The sequence below is a fragment of the Ochotona curzoniae genome, unplaced genomic scaffold (genome assembly GCF_017591425.1).
Source record: "Ochotona curzoniae isolate NIBS_2020 unplaced genomic scaffold, NIBS_Ocur_1.0 contig_4105, whole genome shotgun sequence".
Taxonomy (NCBI): Eukaryota; Metazoa; Chordata; class Mammalia; order Lagomorpha; family Ochotonidae; genus Ochotona; species Ochotona curzoniae.
Window position 1 is genome coordinate 1,748,734 of NW_024466129.1, and position 19,676 is coordinate 1,768,409.

General features: G+C 53.0%; 1 protein-coding gene across 6 annotated transcripts; it reads right to left on the reverse strand.

Annotated features, from left to right (window-relative positions):
- Positions 1-242: 242 nt before the first annotated feature.
- On the reverse strand, positions 243-19,470 carry CENPL (centromere protein L). Of its 6 annotated transcripts, none has more exons than XM_040984277.1 (4): positions 12,685-13,083; positions 7,134-7,319; positions 1,446-1,988; positions 243-830 (listed from the first exon to the last, which is right to left on the reverse strand). In XM_040984277.1, exons 1-4 carry the CDS (start codon positions 12,859-12,861, stop codon positions 759-761), a joined length of 978 nt encoding a protein of 325 aa, XP_040840211.1. In that variant the 5' UTR covers positions 12,862-13,083; the 3' UTR covers positions 243-758. The 6 variants fall into 6 exon arrangements, with proteins under 6 accessions (XP_040840211.1, XP_040840208.1, XP_040840212.1 ...); XM_040984274.1 differs by having other exon boundaries at positions 7,068-7,319; positions 12,685-13,077; XM_040984273.1 differs by lacking the exon at positions 243-830 and adding an exon at positions 19,283-19,470 and having other exon boundaries at positions 1,315-1,988; positions 7,068-7,319; positions 12,685-12,864.
- Positions 19,471-19,676: the final 206 nt, after the last annotated feature.

Below are 19,676 nucleotides of genomic sequence, written 5' to 3' on the forward strand. Positions count from 1 at the left end.
CGGTGTACTCACCATCCTGGGAGGGCAGTCGAGGACGGCCCAAAGCCTTGGGACCCTGCACCCGTGCGGGATACCCGGAAAGAAGTTCCTGGCTCCTGGCTTCGGATTGGCGCAGCACCGGCCGTTGCAGCTCATTGGACAGAAGATCTTCCTCTCTGTCTCTTCTCCTCTCTGTATATCTGACTTTCCAATAAAAATAAATAAATCTTTAAAAAAAATGTTAATAAACACATTGCTTCATTTTAAAATTGAATATTTAATTTAACACTGCAACAGGAATGGAACAGTATTAAAAACAGAAGTACATTAGTGGTTAAAGAGATAATAGCAGTCTCTGGTTCCTTGGAGGGAATTCTGACTGCCATCTCCTTGTAATGCAACACTGCTAAAAATGTCTTCACAAGACACAAACTCTCTGCTCACAGGCTTAAAATGGTTAAAATACATTAAAGGTTTCAGAGACCCAAAGCAGAAATATCCAACACTAGATATACCTCATTTGAATCCTAAAAGTTTGATATAATAGGCATAAAAAAAGAAAAAGAAACATGGCAAATACGAGCAGGTTGGCTTTTGCGGAGGGTGGCAGAGCGCAGACACGGTCACGGCTGTGGTCGGCTCGGTCCTTCGTGGCTTCGGTCCGGGAGACTCCGACTCAGAACGGAGCGGCCCCGTGGCTCCTGCAGGCCCGCACGGCAGTGGCGAGGCAGGAAGCCACCGGGGCAGGGCGGAGGGCTCACGCCCCACACTCACGGCCCTCACTCAATCTGAAACACTGCCAGTTCTGTCAGATACGCCAGGACGCCAACAAGGTATTTATGACTGAGGATCTGCGGGGGAAAGACATGCAAGTTAGAATAGTACTATAAAATAATCTTTTTTGAAAATTACAATAGCAAAGCAGTTTGCTACTAGAACAAACACTGCATTGCTCTAAATTTTGGATTTAGCTGACTAAGCTTGCCACATGCAATCCACTGTCCCACTTGCTTGCGGTTTTCCTTTGCTGTTTTAGAATGCTGGTCTCCTCTCCCCAGCACTGCCTGCCCTTACTGCCTCAAGTTCAGAAGGCATGAAGAATGCTAACACCTTACCAACTTCCAGGAACCTAAGAAACGAGTTCAAATCCTGACTCCACCTCTTTCCAAGCCTCCTTATACACATCACTTAAAACTGCAATGGCCTGGGCCTAGCGCAATAGCCTAGTGGGTAGTCTTTGCCTTGAATGCCTCGGGATCCCATATGGGCACCGGTTCTAATCCCAGTAGCCCTGCTTCCATCCAGCTCCCTGCCTGTAGCCTGGGAAAGCAGTCCTGCAGCACGGGGCGTGTACACTGTCACAGCCCTGCAGCACGGGGCGTGTACACCGTCACAGCCCTGCAATGGGGCGTGTACACTGTCACAGTCCTACAACGGGGCAGGATGTAAGGCCTGTTCACACTGACCTTTATCTTCCCATCGGTATGTGCTGAGGCCACAGATGTTGAAACACGGACCAGCTTCGTAGCTGACAAGTGAATTCGGAAATGTCTATAGAAATGTGACTCGAGGCAGTGCATGAATAAGTCCACTTCCTCCTGGGTCACCTCCCCGGGCGTTTTGTGGACACTGTCCCACAGAGCTCTCGCATCCTCGGAGTGGATGGCGTAGGAAATGTCCAGACTCTGGGGGCTGCACGGCACGGACCACAGGAGCTCAGTGGTGGCAACGCAGCTGTCCGTCTTACACGCCGTCCACATGGCAGCCATCCAGGAAAGATTAAAAGCGCTGATCGCTAAAGGACTGACGTAGCAGTCAAAAGTTTTCTGGAACCAAGTTCCAATGATGGCTGTATTCGACTCTGCTCCATTGGCAAGGAGTAAGGGCAGACACGTGAAGTCCTGGGAGACGGCCCTCAGCAGGCTGTCTCCGCACACGCAGCACAGCCAGCCGGTCCACAGCACCTTCCCTGCTCGGCCCGCCGACGGCAACGCAGACTTGGAAAGAACCTGCAAAGTACAGCTACTCTGAATTACATCTCAACATCACCTGGGCCACTAAAAACAAGACACTAGGACGTATTAACTTGCCATAGACCACAAAAGGTACAGCTTCCCTAAGCATTATTCATTAAAATTGAACTGGCAATCACTATCTTTTTTTAAGGCTTATATTTTTTATTTGAAAGAAGAGTTAGAGAGACAGGCAGAGCGAGGTTCCACCGAGTTCACTCCCCACATGGCAGCCACGGCTGGGCCTGCTCAGACTCAGGCAGAAACCAGTGCCCCACAGCGGTCTCTCACAACTCAGATGACTCAACAGGGAACTGGGTAGGAAACGGTGCAGACAGCCCTCAAACCAGTGCCCACAAAGGACGGCGGAGCTGCAAGGCTCTCACTCCCAGTACCCTTTCACAGCGACTGGAGATGCGGTACATGGCAACCCCTTGGTACAACCAAAGCACACGACAAGACACCAGAACCTGCAACATGGAGCCGCCAACTTCGCTGCATTCGTAAACCCAGTACCTCAACTGGAAGGCCAGCTGGAGCCCAGCTCCTTTGCGTGCAATTCAGATCCAATGCATCTACAAAGGCAGCAGTGTATGGGTCTCTGCTACCACATGGGAGGTGTGGATGCAGGCGCGGGCTCCCGGCTGCGGCCGACCCTGGAGGGGGCGTGGGCTCCCGGCTGCGGCCGACCCTGGAAGGGGGCCCGGGCTCCCGGCTGCGGCCGACCCTGGAAGGGGGCCCGGGCTCCCGGCTGCGGCCGACCCTGGAAGGGGGCGTGGGCTCCTGGCTGCGGCCTGCCAGCCCTGCAGTTGCGGCCACTGGTCAAGTGAGACAGGAGCAGGTATCTGCTTCATTCCTCCTTATCATGCTTTCATACTAATAAACAAGAAATAAATCACTTTTTAAAAAAGTGTTATGCCTATTGACATGATCAAATGCTACATTCCGGGAATAAGTTACTCGGCTTCCGAAGGGACTGGAAAGGTCACCAAATCCAGCGTGCCTGAATTCCTTCACTCAGAAGACCAGTCTTTCTAGAAACTTAAGAATTTTATTTCCTGCGTTAAGCTTTCTACAGCCCTATCCTGCTTTGTTCTTCACACAAAGCAAATCCAACCTGATTTTTGCAGGGAAAGTCCCTAAGCTACATGAAGGCCTCTGCACTCACCAAGTCCGCCCCGCCAGTCGCTCCGAGACGGCTCGGACTCTCTCACCTCCCTGCCAGCTTTCTCGGAGGTTCTTCCAAGAGGACGCGGTTACCTCGCCAGCCTGGTCCCGGGCTGTACAGCTATCAACGTAACCTAGGCTGCCAGCCTTCTGTTTGCCTTTTTCAGTTCACGGCTTTATAGAAGTCATTTCTCCATAGTCATTTCTGCTTTTCATGGGTGAATCCTATTCAACTGATGTCCATGCAATCAACCGACTCCTGTTAACATTGATTTAGCCACAGAGTCACTGCGCAGGGCCCACAAGAATTCTGCTTTCCTGAAGACATGCCAATGTCAAAACTGTCCCCATCAGCCACTTCAGCTGACAAAGTGTGATTAGTCCCCTGCCCCCACCTTTCCTTCCATAATGCAGCAGTGTCCTGATATTAGAAACAGCAAAGTATTCATCAGAAAAGAAAACTTGTTCCTGACATGGTACCCTAGGGGCTAAAGTCCTCGCCTTGCATGCACCAGGATCCCATATGGGTGCCAGTTCATATCCCAGCAGCCCCACTTCCCGTCCAGCTCCCTGCTTGTGGCCTGGGAAAGCAGTTGAGGACGGTCCAAAGCCTTGGGACTCGGCACTCGCGTGGGAGACCTGGAAGAAGCTCCTGGCTTTGGATGCGCTCAGCCGGGCCATCGAGGCCACCAGAGTGGACCAGCGGGTGGGGGATCTCTGGGCTCAGCCCGGCCATCGAGGCCACCGGAGTGGACCAGCGGGTGGGGGATCTTTGGATCTGTCTGTAGATCTGATATTCCAATAGATAAGTAAATCGTTAAAGAACAAACACACACACTTGTTCAGCCTGTCCCAGTAGAATGGGCTCACAACCTCGACCCTGTCTGTCCTCCCACCCGGGCCTGCACACCATGCGCAGAGCTGCAAGCCGGAGAGGAGAGAGACAGAGGAAGGCCAGACCAGAAATGACTTATCTCATCAAGCATCATAACCCTTGGCAGCTCACCCCCTCCTTCCTTTTTGCTCTTCCTTGTTCTATTTCTTTTTTTAAGATAACACACCTCTACCGTGTTTAATAACCTATGGCTTTTTGCTGTATTCAATTGCACTTTCCAGAACACTGTGAGAGTGCCAATATCACGGCCAACAGCAGGGGGCAGCACAGCCGCTCTCTCCAGGCCCAGGCGGCACCTGTCTTTGGTTCTGCAGGCTGTATGTCTCCACTGCACTGCTCAACTCTGCGTGCAGCCCCAACAGCGGCAGACCACATGACCCCAGTGCGAGGGACCGGCCCCGGCAGCCCCTGTGTACAGACAGCAGGTGACACGGGGCTGCACAGGTCAAAGTTCACTGGCCTCTGATCTACACAAGCACGAACAAACATGATGCCTTCCAACTTTCTGAGTTTACCTTCCTTACCAATGATTAAGTTTATTTAACTCTTGGACCTAGCGGCTAAAGTCCTCATCCTGAACATGCAGGGATCCCTTATGGGTGCTAGTTCTAACCCCGGCAGCTCCACTTCCCATCCAGCTCCCTGCTTGTGGCCTGGGAAAGCAGTTGAGGACGGCTCAAAGCCTTGGGACCCTGCACCCGTGTGGGAAACCCAGAAAGAAGTTCCTGGCTCCTGGCTTCGGATTGGTGCAGCATCGCCATTGAGGTCACTTGGGGAGCGAATAATCGGACGGAAGATCTTCCTCTGTCTCTCCTCCTCTCTGTATATATGACTTCCGATAAAAACAAATCTTCAAAAAAAAAAAGCATTTAACTCAGTCCTTGTATCAATGACCCCTTCACAGACCTCTCCTGAGCTCCATGAAGACAAGAAAAAATATTTAACTCAGAAGAAACAGGAGAAAAAGGTATCATAAGAAATGAAACAAATGCACTTGGGTCTAGCACAGTGGCCTAGCGGCTAAAGTCCTCACCTTGAACGCCCCGGGATCCCATATGGGCACCGGTTCTAATCCTGGTAGCCCCACTTCCCATCCCAACCCCTGCCAGTGGCCTGGGAAAGCAGTCGAGGACGGCCCAAAGCCTTGGAACCCTGCACCCGCGTGGGAGACCTGGAAAGAAGTTCCTGGCTCCTGGCTTCAGATCGGTGCAGCACCGCCACTGAGGTCACTTGGGGAGTGAATCACTGGATAGATCTTCCTCACTGTTTCTCATCTTCTCCGTAAATCTGACTTTCCAATAAAGATAAAATAAATCTTAAAAATTTAAAATAAATCTAAAAAAAAAAAAAAGAAAAAGCCAATGCACTCTGTTATGCAACAGGCAGATGGCCCGGTGCACTATGCGCCACCACAGGGCTGACACACCAGCACACTCGTGGGTCACTCTGCGTGATCCGGCACAGTAAGCAATCATGTCACCTCTTTGTTACTAAAATTCTAAAAATTCTACCAAAAACAAGGTTACAGAAAAATCGTCAAAACTATAGAATATCTAGTAGCTTGAGTAATTATCTACAATAGTAGTAAAAATGCCATAATGTGAAAATACTGAGCAACACAGTCCCAATTTTAAGACTTACAGATACAAAGAGAGGTGAACTACACGTTCAAACTGACTTCCAACGACCGTCTCGGCCTGGGTGCTGAGGCAGGTGACCACAGCAGCAGCCTGTGCCACAGCCCTCCCCGTCAGCATCACACCCCGACACACAGGGGGCTGTGATCCCGCACCTTCAACACATGGTTAAAATGTTTTAATGTTTTCAGTACTTTAATATATTTTCTAAAATTTTTTTTAAAGATTTATTTATTTTTATCGGAAGTCATATATACAGAGAGGAGAGAGACAGAGAAGATCTTCTGTCTGATGATTCACTCCCCAAGTGAGCGCAACGGCCGATGCTATGCCGATCTGAAGCCAGGATCCAGGAACTTCTTTCCTGGTATCCCACATGGGTGCAGGGTCCCAAGGCTTTGGGCCATCCGGGACTGCTTTCCCGGGCCACAGGCAGGGAGCTGGATGGGAAGTGGAGCTGCCAGGATTAGAACCGGCCACCATATGGGATCCCGGGGCATTCAAGGCGAGGACTTTAGCCGCTAGGCCACGCCACCAGGCCCAATTTTCTAAAATTTTTAAAGCAACAAAAAAATTTAAGGTTTTTTTTTTTTTTCTTGCAGTCAGATATACAGAAGAGGAAAACAGAGAGAAAGATCTTCTGTCTGCTGATTCACTCCCCATTGATGCAACGGGCAGGGCTGCACCAATCTGAAGCCAGGAGTCAGGAACCAGGAGCCAGGAGCCTCTTCCAGGTCTCCCATGCCAGTGCAGGGTCCCAAAGCTTTGTGCTGTCCTCAACTGCTTTCCCAGGCCCCAAGCAGGAACTGGATTAGAACCGACATCCATATGGGAGGGATCCTAGCATATTCAAGGAGAGGACTTTAGGCAGTAGGCTACCACACCAGGCAAAAGCAACAAAATTTTAGTCACACACTTGAACATTTTCTAAAAAAATTGGTGGGCTGGCACTGTAGCATATCATGTTAAGCCACTGTGCGCAATGCTGGCATCTGCATGGGTACTGGTCTGGGTCCTGGCTCTCCCCTTCTGAGCCAGCCCCTGCTAACAGCCTAGGGCAGCAGTGGGGCACGGCCTAGTGCTGGGGCTCCTGCACCCACGTGGGAGACCCAGCTCCTCCCTCGTGGCTGAGCACCAGCCCAGACCTAGCCGTGTTGGTCACGTGGGGAGTGAAGCAGTGGGTGGAGACCTTTCGCGCTCTCTGACTCTGCCTTCCAAATCAATGAGATCAATCTTTAAAAAACCAACGGAAGTTGGTTAAACATGAATGCCTAAAGTAACAACTTTGGGGTTTAAAAAACAGTAAGACAATACCACGGCAATTTCCAAAGCAAGACATTCCCGACTGTCCCAAGGAAGCCAGGCAGCACTGGATACCTGGACAAGCAGTGCGTCAGGGTCCCTCTGCGTCCCTCTCACTCCCAGCAGGGTAGAGAAGGTCACGGTGATGCTTAAGTCTTCGCCCACCTCCACAGCAAGTCCTTTTTGCTTTTCCGTAGTAAAAAACGCATTCAGAAGTCTAGAATACTCCTTGAGATTAGAATAGGAAAATTTATACAGGGGAGTTAAACTATATAAAGTCCACTGTTTATGCAGAAGGAATGCAACCTTTTGAGGATCAACATTTTCCTAAAAAACATCAAGAAAAAAGACATTGGATAATTAGGAAATATTAGCAAGAATTCCATCCTAGTCATTTCGGTGTCTAACACAAATCCACTCCCACTGGGGCTCACGGGGGCTATGCAGGTCTCTGAACAGCCCCGAGCACTCTCTGTCCCTCACCCAAGGGACACGCTTCTTCCACGCTCCTCCTTCATTCAGGGCCTGGCCCAGTGTCACCCAAGAGGATGGCTCACCCACTCCAACGTCACCCAAGAGGATGCTCACCCACTCCAACGTCACCCAAGAGGATGCTCACCCACTCCAACGTCACCCAAGAGGATGCTCACCCACTCCAACGTCACCCAAGAGGATGGCTCACCCACTCCATCACCCAAGAGGATGCTCACCCACTCCAACGTCACCCAAGAGGATGCTCACCCACTCCATCACCCAAGAGGATGCTCACCCACTCCATCACCCAAGAGGATGCTCACCCACTCCAACGTCACCCAAGAGGATGCTCACCCACTCCATCACCCAAGAGGATGGCTCACCCACTCCAACGTCACCCAAGAGGATGGCTCACCCACTCCAACGTCACCCAAGAGGATGGCTCACCCACTCCAACGTCACCCAAGAGGATGCTCACCCACTCCATCACCCAAGAGGATGCTCACCCACTCCAACGTCACCCAAGAGGATGCTCACCCACTCCAACGTCACCCAAGAGGATGGCTCACCCACTCCATCACCCAAGAGGATGCTCACCCACTCCAACGTCACCCAAGAGGATGCCTCTCCCACTCCAACGTCACCCAAGAGGATGCTCACCCACTCCATCACCCAAGAGGATGCTCACCCACTCCAACGTCACCCAAGAGGATGCTCACCCACTCCAACGTCACCCAAGAGGATGGCTCACCCACTCCATCACCCAAGAGGATGCTCACCCACTCCAACGTCACCCAAGAGGATGCTCACCCACTCCAACGTCACCCAAGAGGATGCTCACCCACTCCAACGTCACCCAAGAGGATGCTCACCCACTCCGACTTTGTCACGGTCCTCCACCCTGATCTTTTTCTCCCTGATGCTTATTATTCCCGACAGCATACACTTGTCACATACGATCTTCCCTATTAGAGTGGGAGCTTGGTTTTCAGTTTGTTTATTTCAAGGGCAATCAGAGCTCTTCTGGCTGCTGCTTCATTCCGCCCAGTGCACACAGGTCAGAGCCAGGAGCCTGGCGTGTCGTCCAGGCCTCCCACGTGCCCAGCAGGATCCCAAGTGCTTCAGCCAGCAGCTCCACCTCCCAGCTGTACCTCAGCAGACAGTGGATCGCAAGCCCAAGTGGGACGTAATCCCATGGACCCAGATTAAAGATGCAGGAGCCCCAGGGTGGCTTCTCTCTTTTTTTTTTCATTCATTCTTTCTCCTTTTAATTCATTTGAAAGGGAAAAATAAAGAGAGAGGTCTTCCATCAGCTGGTTCACTCCCCAAATGTCCATAGCATCCAGGGCTGGGTCAGACTGGAGCCAGGAGCCTCGTCCAGGGCTCTCATGTCAGTGTGGAGGCCCGAGCAGCAGGACATTAGTAAGAAGCTGCATCACAAGTGAGGCAGCCAGGGCTCCGACCTGTGCCCACGCAGGACACCAGCTTCAGGGGTGCTGACATCATTCACCGTGCACCTTAACCAACGCACGCACAGCTGTGCCTATCCCTGCAGTGTGAGTTTAACAAGAACAGGAATTCGGTCTTTTCACTCAATCTCCTACAGCAGTGCTATCTAAAACAGGTGTGTAATAAAAATTGAATAAAGGGCCCAGCACGATAGCCTAGGCTAAAGTCTTTGCCTTGCACACGCCGGGATTCCATATGGTATCAGTTCTAAAGCCCGGCGACCCCGTTTCCCATACAACTCCCTGCTCGTGGCCTGGGAAGGCAGTAGAAGACAACCCAAGGCCTTGGGACTCTAAACCCACGTAGAGACATACAAGAAACTCCTGGCTCCCGACTTCAGATGGGTTCAGCTCTGGTCATTGCAGCCACTTGAGGTGTGAATCATTAGATGGAAGATCTTACTCTTTGTATATCTGACTTTCCAATTAATAAAAAGATCTTTTAAAAAAACTGAATGAACACTTACACGCTGCTTTAGATTGCAAAGATTGCAAGTTGAAGGCTCAGCACTGAGGCCGCGTCAAGAGCCACTGCCCCACCATGCCAGCGTCCCACCATGCCAGCGTCGTGCTTGAGCACCAGCCTGGGGCTGGCAGCTGCACTTCTGAGCCAATCCCAGCTAATGGAGCCCTGCCATCCACATGATGGGTCGGGGTGAGGCCCGGGGTGACAGGCTGCATCGGTCCCAGGCACTGTGAGCACGTGAGCAGTGAGCCAGGGTTGGCCTTCTCTGTCTCGAAGACTCTGACTTTCAAGTGAATAAATCAAATCTTTAAAGAGAAAAAAGGCTGAGATTCTAACACCTGTGGATAAAATTACTCTCAAACCGTACAAGGTGTATATATATATATAAAACATGCTAATTTCATGTTTAGACTTGAGGCCCCAAAACAATGTAATCACTCCCATGCAAATACACCCCAGTACTAAACATCTCGGAAAGGGACACTCGACCCCTAGGCAGTGACCAGTCCTTACACGGCCAGTTTGGCTGTTTTTTCATATCTGTTTTTATTGCAAAGTCAGATTTACAGAGAGAAGAAGAAACAGAGGAAGATCTTCCATCTGATGGTTCACTCCCCAAGTGGCCTCAACAGCAGAGCTGAGCCGATCCAGAGCCAGGAGCCAGGAGCCAGGAACTTCCTCCAGGTCACCCGTACGGGTGCAGGGTCCCAAAGCCCTGGGCTGTCTTCCACTGCCTTCCCAGGCCACAAGCAGGGAGCGGGAAGGGAAGCAGAGCAGCCAGCATAGGAACCAGCGCCCTCATGGGATCCTAGCACATACAACTGAGGACTTCAGCCACTAGGCTACTGCACTGGGCCCGATTAGTTTAAACTGAATTATTTAAAATGTTATTTGGCAGTAAATTTACTATACAACACAATGCTTAATTCAACAGATTTTTTTTCCTTTTTTTAAAGAAAGGATGCTTGGGACACATCTTGCTATACTGTTTGAATCACAGGTGCCTTGTAAAACAGACCAGTGTGGGCCTTGCGGAATATCCTGAGTCCGCTCGCGGGCCGCTCACCCTGCAGGGTACCCCGAGTCTACACGTGGGCCGCTCACCCTGCAGGGTACCCTGAGTCTACACGCGGGCCGCTTGCCCTGTAGAGTACCCCAAGTCCGCACGCGGGCTGCTCAGTTTCCCCACAGCTTTCCTATGTATTCCTGACTTAGCTGGTCTCACAGGGCCAGCTAACCATCTCGCGGAGGTTTAACTGTAACTGTAAACTTGATGAAAATGTCTGCTCTGGCTCCTGCATCCGCTCAAATCACAAACTTTCTCTTTTAACTGTCAAGGCACATGGGAACTTATGACCCAGGGCGGAGGAAGTACCGAACTGGATATTGCAATCTTTAACATACATGATTTCTTTTTCTATTTTTCTTACTAAGAATTATAACTTTCAGTATTCACACAAGTAATTTTTCTTTGAGCAAGTTGTTACAAAGAAGTAAAAACTATCTCATATGCTAAGAAACATTGTAAGAGGAAAGAAGCAGGGCCAGGCCAGGCTAAAGTCCTCACCTTGCACTTGCCGGGATCCCAAATGGGCACCGTTTTGTATCCCGCAGCCCCACTTCCCATCCAGCTCCCTGCTTGTGGCCTGGGAAAGCAGTTGAGCACGGCCCAAAGCTTTGGGACGCTGCACCCGCGTGGGAGACCCGGAAGAGGCTCCTGGCTGCAGGTCGGCTCAGCTCCAGTCGCTGTGGCCACTTGGGGAGTGAACCAGCAGACGGAAGGTGCACCTCTCTGTAAATCTTCCGTTCCAATAATAATGAAAGAAGCTGCAATGAATGTATGGGTGATTGGTGACGATCAGCCAGGCTCTTAGTAATTAACACCAAATCATACATCAAATTTGCATTGAATAGAATTATATTTTCTGATTCAGTAAGATTAAAGATCACTAAAGTAATCCCTTTCGGTAAAGTTTTCCTGGGATTCCACTGGCGTGTGCTGCTCTCAGGCAAATCTGGCACAATTTAAGCTTCAAAATAGGGCTGGCATCGTAACACAGGATAAACCTCTATCTGGAGTGCTGGTCTCCCATATGTGCACCAGTTCAAATTCCAGCTGCTCCACTTCCGATCTAGCTCCCAGTAACGTGTCTGCAAAGCAGCAAATGCTGACCCAGGTCCTTGGGACCCTGCACCCACGTGGGAGACCCGGAGGATGCTCCAGGCTTCTGGCTTGGCCCACCTACTCTGGCTGCTACATCTGGGGAGTGAATCAGCAGCTGGAAGATCCTGCCTCTCCTTTCTCTGTAAACCTGCCTTTCAGGTAAAATAAATAAATCTTAAAAAGAAAAAAAAAGTGCACCTCGAAATAACTTAGTAATGAATTACAGACACTTTAAAATTAGGAATTTATGAATCTTTACCAATAATAAATAAGAAAATAAATGGAGGGCTTAAAATAGGATGCCAAGAGGCGCTGCTAAACACAGTGAGTGCTGAAGGTGGGATGAGGGGAGTGACCGACAGACGCTGTTTCGGGAGAAATGATCAGGGTATGTGCCTTGGCTGGGAGCTGTCTGCCTGCAGGCTGCCCATCAGTTACCAACGGGAAAACACAATATTTACACAAAGTGGCACCGGGCAGCACGCAGCAGGGCAGGCCTCCGGCACGGCCATCCAGCACCGCCTGGGACACCCACAACCCACGCAGGAGTGCCCGGTTCTGTTTCCTGGGTGGCAGGAGATGGCTCAAGGACCTGGGCTGCTACAACCCAGCGTCCTGAAACCAGCTCCTGGCTCCTGTGTGGCCATCTCTAACTACTGTATGAGCAAGTCAAAAACTGACTGATGGCCTCTCTCTGCCTTTGACATAAAATGGAAATAAATCCAAATTGCTAAGAGCAGCATTTCCCCTGTGCTTCCAACGCCAGCTGTGAAGCGCTCAACACTCCTGCGGGGTTCCGGCCCAGAACGCACAACGCCAACCTAATCACAGGAGCCGTCAGGCAAACACAAAAGGACAGAGGGGGGGCTATATTCTTCAAAAGCGTCAATGTTGTACAAGACACTCTGAAAATGGCCTATATTAAAGAAGGCTAAATAACATAAGAGAGAGAATGCCGCAGTGTGAAATGTTTTGACTGTCATTTTTAGCAGCCACAGTGCTAAGATCCTACAAATACTAGCAAGCGCGACAAGCCTTCACCCTGTCGTTCAGCAGCACTGGCTGGGGAGGCGCACGCACCTGCAGCTGCGAGCACTGGGGGATCCTCCTGCGCGGCGTGGGCGGCACACACGGGGCGGACTGCCTCCTCACCGACTCCAGCCGCCTCTGCAGAGGCGTGGCGCCTGGGCAGCCACCTTTAAGATCCAAGGACGGGCATTGTTGAGGCTCCGATTCTGCACCATCACAAGGATCCATAGTCTACAGTCAAAGAAAAAATCAAAGTTAATTCATGCTGACAACGTCACTACAAAATTCCTCCTCCTTTCTTCTCTCTTCCTCCTTGCTCCAAGCTTGGACTTTTCAACCAAGCTCTGCATTTCTCATTGACTATCTTAGCACCACTTAAGAATCCATCAGTATGTTCAGAAGCACATCAAATTCCTTCCAAAAGCTATCCACCCCATTTCTAAATTCCTGTCAATTTTCTACATTCACTTAAACTTATTTAAGTAGTCCCCCACTGTCATTTAACACGAACCATAACATACACTTCCACGCTGTCTATTCCTAAAGCTGCTTCCTTAGCCATGTTTTTATTATGATGACTAAGGGTTCCCCATCCGCAGTAACCCATTCTTCAAAACAAAGAAGCTCCGAACTAGCTTTAGTTACTTGTGCATGCTGCGAGGTGCAAGCGAGATCACGCCAGACAAGTCCAAACAAGTCCATGTGGCAATGCAGTCAATCCTAACCCCAAGAGGAACAAATGGTCACTACCCCAAGTCTATCCATTAGACAGAAGACCTATGTCCCAGCTTCCCTAAGAGACATGCAACGAACAACCTGGACACACTCACAAAGCTGCAGACATTCACCTTTCCTGTTGGGGTCCCTGCAGTAGATGTGGGGGACGTGAGGGGGTGAAGAGTGTTCCTTTGCAGGCAGGGCCGCAAGGAATTTCCCGCTGTTCGGCAGGGCCCACCCAGCGGATGTCTCTACAACCACCTGAATGCAACTCCACCTTCTTTTGCATGGACACTGGACCACCCTGCGGAAGAATTCTAATCCATCCTGACATTTGCTACTGCGAGGTTAACCTTTTGCTCAGCCTGAGCTTGGAGGTCAACGTCTTGCAAATGGGGCCCTTTATCATTCCTACTGTCTTGGCTGTCCCCATTGAGCCCATGCTAATCAAGGGATCTCAAATGGGGCCCTTTATCATTCCTACTGTCTTGGCTGTCCCCATTGAGCCTATGCTAATCAAGGGATCTCAAATGGGGCCCTTTATCATTCCTACTGTCTTGGCTGTCCCCATTGAGCCCATGCTAATCAAGGGATCTCAAATGGGGCCCTTTATCATTCCTACTGTCTTGGCTGTCCCCATTGAGCCTATGCTAATCAAGGGATCTACATTTAGGCCTTCATTCTTTCCTCATTCTTTAGACTCCCCTTTTCTTTGTGGTACAAGATTGCATTGTAGGATAAGAATCGTAGCAGGAAATTCTAGGTAATGTTAGCAGGAACTTCTATTGTTTCTAGGTAAAACTAATGGCAGAATTATCCTTAGAAACACCCACTTGGTCATGACGTAAAAAGTCTGAGCCAGAATTTGACTGATTTGTATAAACAAAGCGGACAGCTTTTGTGCGTCGTCCATTATGATCACAAAGTCCTAGTGGTCTGTCTCTTTCTTTGCTCTTTGCGCCTCATCCACGCACCCTTCGCGAGTTCTGAACTCAGCTGGAGCTGGACTCCGACACTTTCCCTGGCTTCTCTGCCCACATTCCACTACTGCTAGGCCTTGCCTCTCCTGGAGTCAAGTGCCAGAGTGGCCACAATTAAGAGTGAGCCCCTCCTGATCAGGGGCCTTTCTGGGGGCTTATGAGGGGAGTGGCTACACAACAGTACGATACCGCCTTCTCTCAGCTTCCAGGGATGACAGGTGAGCACCCCAGGTGGGCAGCAGGGAGCACCCAGGTGGTGGGGGAGTGGCTTCTGAGCTCGGGACCCTGACCCAGCTGCCTGCCCTACCACAGTGCACCAGTCTTACAGTGACAAGAGCAACCCTGACCCCCTCTACACACTCCAGGCTTTGTATGATTCACCATCTTCAGAGCCCTGTTAGTCTCCCTCTCCATGCAGGCAGATTCCCTAACGGAGGTGACCCTCTGACCTTGCACCCCAAGAGCATCCTTAGAGTTGGTCTTCTCAGCCGCTTGGGGCTTGACAACCCTTTGCCATGCGACACCCTCTATTTGTGTTGGGCTCACTCTGGCCAGCAGGCTGAGGGGGTGTGCACACTGTGTCTAGCCAAATGAGCTATCCTCAATCCCTCGCAGGAATATCATGTGGCCCGTGTTTGCACGCTGCCTTGTACTAGTCAAGATCTGTTATTTTTGTTGTTTACACAGTTGAGGGGGACGCATGCCCACACGAGTCCGCAAGCAGATGGGGAGGGTCTACACATGGGCGAAGGCTGATGTCATAAATGTCGCAGTTCTTTTCTTTTTGCTCCTGTGCCCACCGGGGGAGAAGGGGGAGGCCTCTGCTTTCTGTCAGGCTACATCAGCACCCGGGGTCGGGGATGGTCCTGTGACGACACCTCAGAGGCCACGACGTGGGAAGGAGTGTTGTGAGGCTGTGATCTGATCGCTTCTGATAGCTGAGATGCCACTGGCTTCGCTGAACCAGGGTTGAGAAAATCTTTCCAAGGTCTACTGGCTGACCAAGTCCACCTCAGTGCAGCCACAGACGCAGTCACTGACGGCTAACCTCAGCTGGCAAAGCCCTGGCCTTTCCATCCTCGGCACCTGACATGCCCCGCAGCCTAGGTGAGCTGGGTACCATGTCCCCGTGTGCAGCTGGGCATGCTGTCCACTGCACAGGCATCAGCAGCTGAGGAGGTCCAGTCCCGACACATGTACTCCAAGGTCAGACCACATATCTTGTGATGCCCTCTCTGCCCAGGGTTTGAATCCAGCCATCTAGTTGGGGAGTCCCCTAGGACACCTCTGGGGTGACCTCAGCCGTGACTCCTGTGCACCAGCCAGTGCAGGGTCAGGTTTGGTCCATCACTTGCAGCAGCCAGTGCATACACTGGTGGATGTAGCTGCCTAGTCAGTTTCTCCTCCATCCCATCTCTCTGTGAACCAGCAGGTGCTGCAGCCCAGCCCAGCCCAGCCTGCCACAGGCTCAGTCCTCATACACACCAGTGGGCACTGCGGCCTAGCTGGGGCAATCGCTAATGACCACCACCAGGCCTGTCCTCAGCCCTGGCTTCTGTGCATGCCACCATGTGCTGCATCCTAGCCTCGCATCCCATCTGGCTCTCATGTAAGCCCGTGGGTGCTACAGTTTAGCTCAGCCCAACCTGCCCCCAGCCCTGGCTCACGCGTATGCTGACAGGTGCCGGTGCCTTGCCCAGGGCCCACTCCCAGCCATGGCTCTTGTGCCCACCAACAGGAGCTGTAGACTAGTAGGGGAGTGCCCACAGTTCCCCTACCAGGCCTGCTCTTAGCCCTAATCTTACACTTAGCAGGCAAGTGGTGGCCCAGCTTGACATGAACTCTCACCCAGCCCCAGCACCTGCCAGCCTGGCCGCCCTCCTCTCCTGGTTCTCACATGTGCCAGAGGTGCAGTACCCCAGCCCAGCTTAGGTGCCCCAGCTCTCACACTCACCAGCAGACGCAACGGCCTCAGCAGGGCAGTCGCTGCAGTTCCCTACCCAGCCTGCCACCTGGGTTGTGTGTGCCAGTGGGTACCACAGCCCAGTCAGGCATGGCCTGCCTTCAGGGTACGTTTGATCTGCGTCCCTGAAACTACACTTTGCATTTCTCTAGGTGAGACTATGCTATCGCGCTAGGCCCAAGAATTGTCACTTAAAAATTGTAATTATTCCCAACACATACTCTTTTTAAAAAGAGTTTCGAAGTAAAAGTCACATTTGAGGGCCAGCATGTTCCATCCATACAGGCATGAGCTCATTTCCCACCCAGTGGCAAACACTGTGGCATGACAGTTCAAACAGCCACCTGTGGGCCCGGCGCTAAAGTCCTCTCCTTAAACACGCCAGGATCCCATATGGCCGCCGGTTCTAATCCCGGCAGCTCCACTTCCCATCAGCTCCCTGCTTGTGGCCTGGGAAAGCAGTTGAGGATGGCCCAAAGCTTTGGGACCCTGCACCCACCAGGGAGATCTAGAAGAGGCTCTAGGCTCCTGGCTCCTGGCTTTGGATCGGCGCAGCACCGGCTGTTGCAATCACCTGGGGAGTGAATCACTGGACGGAAGATCTTCCTCTCTCTCTGTCTCTCCTCCTCTCTATACATCTGACTTTGTGATAAAAATAAAATAAAACCTTCACACAGCTAGCTGGGAGGCAGGCGTTTCATGTGGGCACTGGTTCGAGTCCTGGCAGCCCCACTTCTTACCCAGCTGCCTGCTAACGCAGCCAGGAAAGCAGCAGCAGACGGCCCAAGTGCCTGAGCCTTCGCACTCATGTGGGAAGCTCAGATAAGGTTCCTGGCTTTGCAACCCCAACAGCTGCTGCCATCTGATAGTGAGGTAGCAGGTACAATCTCTCTCTCTCTAACTCTAGTTTTGAAGTAAGTAAATCTTAAAAAAAAAAGCAGCAGCAGAACACTCAGGACTTAAACCAGCACTCCAACACACTGGCCTCACCAGCACCACTGCCCCGCACACCCCAAAACCACACTGGAAACAGTGGACACTGTGGGGAGTGCAGCTGAGGCACCACTGCCCCGCACACCCCCAAACCCACACTGGAAACAGTGGACACTGCGGGGAGTGCAGCCGAGGCACTAGCGCCCCGCACACCCCCAAACCCACACTGGAAACAGTGGACACTGCGGGGAGTGCAGCCGAGGCACCAGCGCCCCGCACACCCCCAAACCCACACTGGAAACAGTGGACCCTGGGGGTCAGAGGCGCTGTGGCATAGCACGGAAAGCTGCTGCCTGCACAGCCAGGATTCTGTTACAGGTGCCTGTGCATACCCAGGCTGCTCCATTTCCAGTCCAGCTTCCTGCTACAGGCCTGTGAAAACAGTACAGGACGGGCCAAAGCCTTGGGACCCTGCACCCACAAGGGAGACCTAGAAGAGGCTCCTGGCTCCTGGCTTGGAAGCAGCCCCTGCTCGCAACGGCCACTTGGGGAGTGAACTAACACATGCAAGATCGCTGTCCCCCCTCTGTAACCCTGACATTGCTCTCCGTGTATGCTGAATTACCTAACTGAAAGGAAATCCCAGGCAGAATTACAGGCTGCATTTGAAATAGGGATCAATTTCAAGGAAAATAAACCCCACTAACCTTGAGTCCCTAAAAGAGAAATGTTATAAGTTACCAAAAGTACATGAAAGTCTAGCGAAGCAACAAATCTAGAAAGCCAAAGATGACAGCGAGGAGAGGGGGACTGGCTGGAGAAAACACGTGACCGCAGTGTGTGACACTGAGGTTAACCCGCGCCTTGAAGACGCAAATGGCACATACTCACTCCAGACTCAACCATCGGGAAGTTAGGGGCACACCCCGTCATGACACCAGCGCCCCGCTGCTCCTCGGCCCACTCTGAGGGGCCCTCCCACTTGCTTTGCAAAGCTCCTGTGTTCCCCAGTTCGCCGCAGCCTCCCTCGGGCACCACGCCCCTCCTTTAGAATCCCTACATAAAATGCGAGCTCACGGGAGACGCGGACTAACGTGCAGCTACTTACCCCCCTTCCCAGCACTGTCTCCCTCCCAGGTCAGGACGCACTCAAGCGCCTGCTGAAGGCCCGCACTGTAACACTGCACGGGCAGTGGACCCTACGGGACCGCGGCAGGAAGAATACAAACGGAAGACACAATCCCATCATCTCCAACCTCTCTCCCAAGGGCCCCTCTTCTCCCTCTGCCAAACCCACTCCGGCATTCTCAACACGAATAAGCAAATACACAGTTTCCCTCCAGTTCGCTTCATTCTGTTTGAGACCAATGTCCTGGAGTCAGGTGTACGCCCGGGGCCTCACGAAGACCCACCAGGCCGTCGCCCTCACTCAGCACGGCGGAGACCAAGGCCAGACCCCCGGCTGAGTGCCTGCCCCCTGCCCGGCGCCCACCCGCACGCCCCCAACCCTCCATCAAGCCAGCTCCCACCCTCAACTTCCTGCTACCTTGTATCTTCACCGCCCGGGGAGGGGGCACGGCCTCACGTCCAGGGGCGGGGTCGGGGGGGGGGGCACGGCCTCACGTCCAGGGGCGGGGTCGGGGGGACGGCCTCACGTCCAGGGGCGGGGGTCGGGGGGACGGCCTCACGTCCGGGGCCGGGGGGCGGGGGGGGGGGGTCGGCCTCACTTCCAGGGGCGGGGGTCTGGGGGACGGCCTCACGTCCGGGGCCGGGGGTCGGGGGCACGGCCTCACGTCCAGGGGCGGGGGTCGGGGGCACGGCCTCACGTCCGGGGCCGGGGGTCGGGGAGACGGCCTCACGTCCAGGGGCGGGGGTCGGGGGGACGGCCTCACGTCCGGGGCCGGGGGTCGGGGGCACGGCCTCACTTCCAGGGCCGGGGGTCGGGGGGACGGCCTCACGTCCAGGGGCGGCTGAGCCCCAGAGCAGCGCCGAGCCCTCCGCGCCCACACCCACGCACCGTCGGGACCACCGCGCAGCCCGGCCGAAAGCAGCTTACCAGCGGCAGGCCGTGTGGGCGCCGTCCCCCATGCCGCGTTCACCGCTCGCCCTCCCGGCCACCTGTCCAGCCCACCTCGGCTCCCCGGGCAGCTCGGGGGAGGACACCGCTGCCGGGGAGGCCACCCGCACCCCAGCGGAGCGGGAGCAGCAAGGCCTCGCCCCTCTCCGCCGCCGCTCAAGCTTCCGCACAGGGCCCAGAAGCGGCTCTAAAGTCCCGCCTTGGAGAAGCGGCAAACCGGCGGCCGGCCGCCTCCTAAATTTAAAATGGTTTCCCGACTCGCTCCGCGGTCCGACGCAGGAAACCTCTCTGGCGAGCCGCCGAGTCCCGGTCAAGGAAACAGCTGAAGTCGCCATTTTGACTGAGGGCAAGGCCCGGCGACCTAAGCATCCTC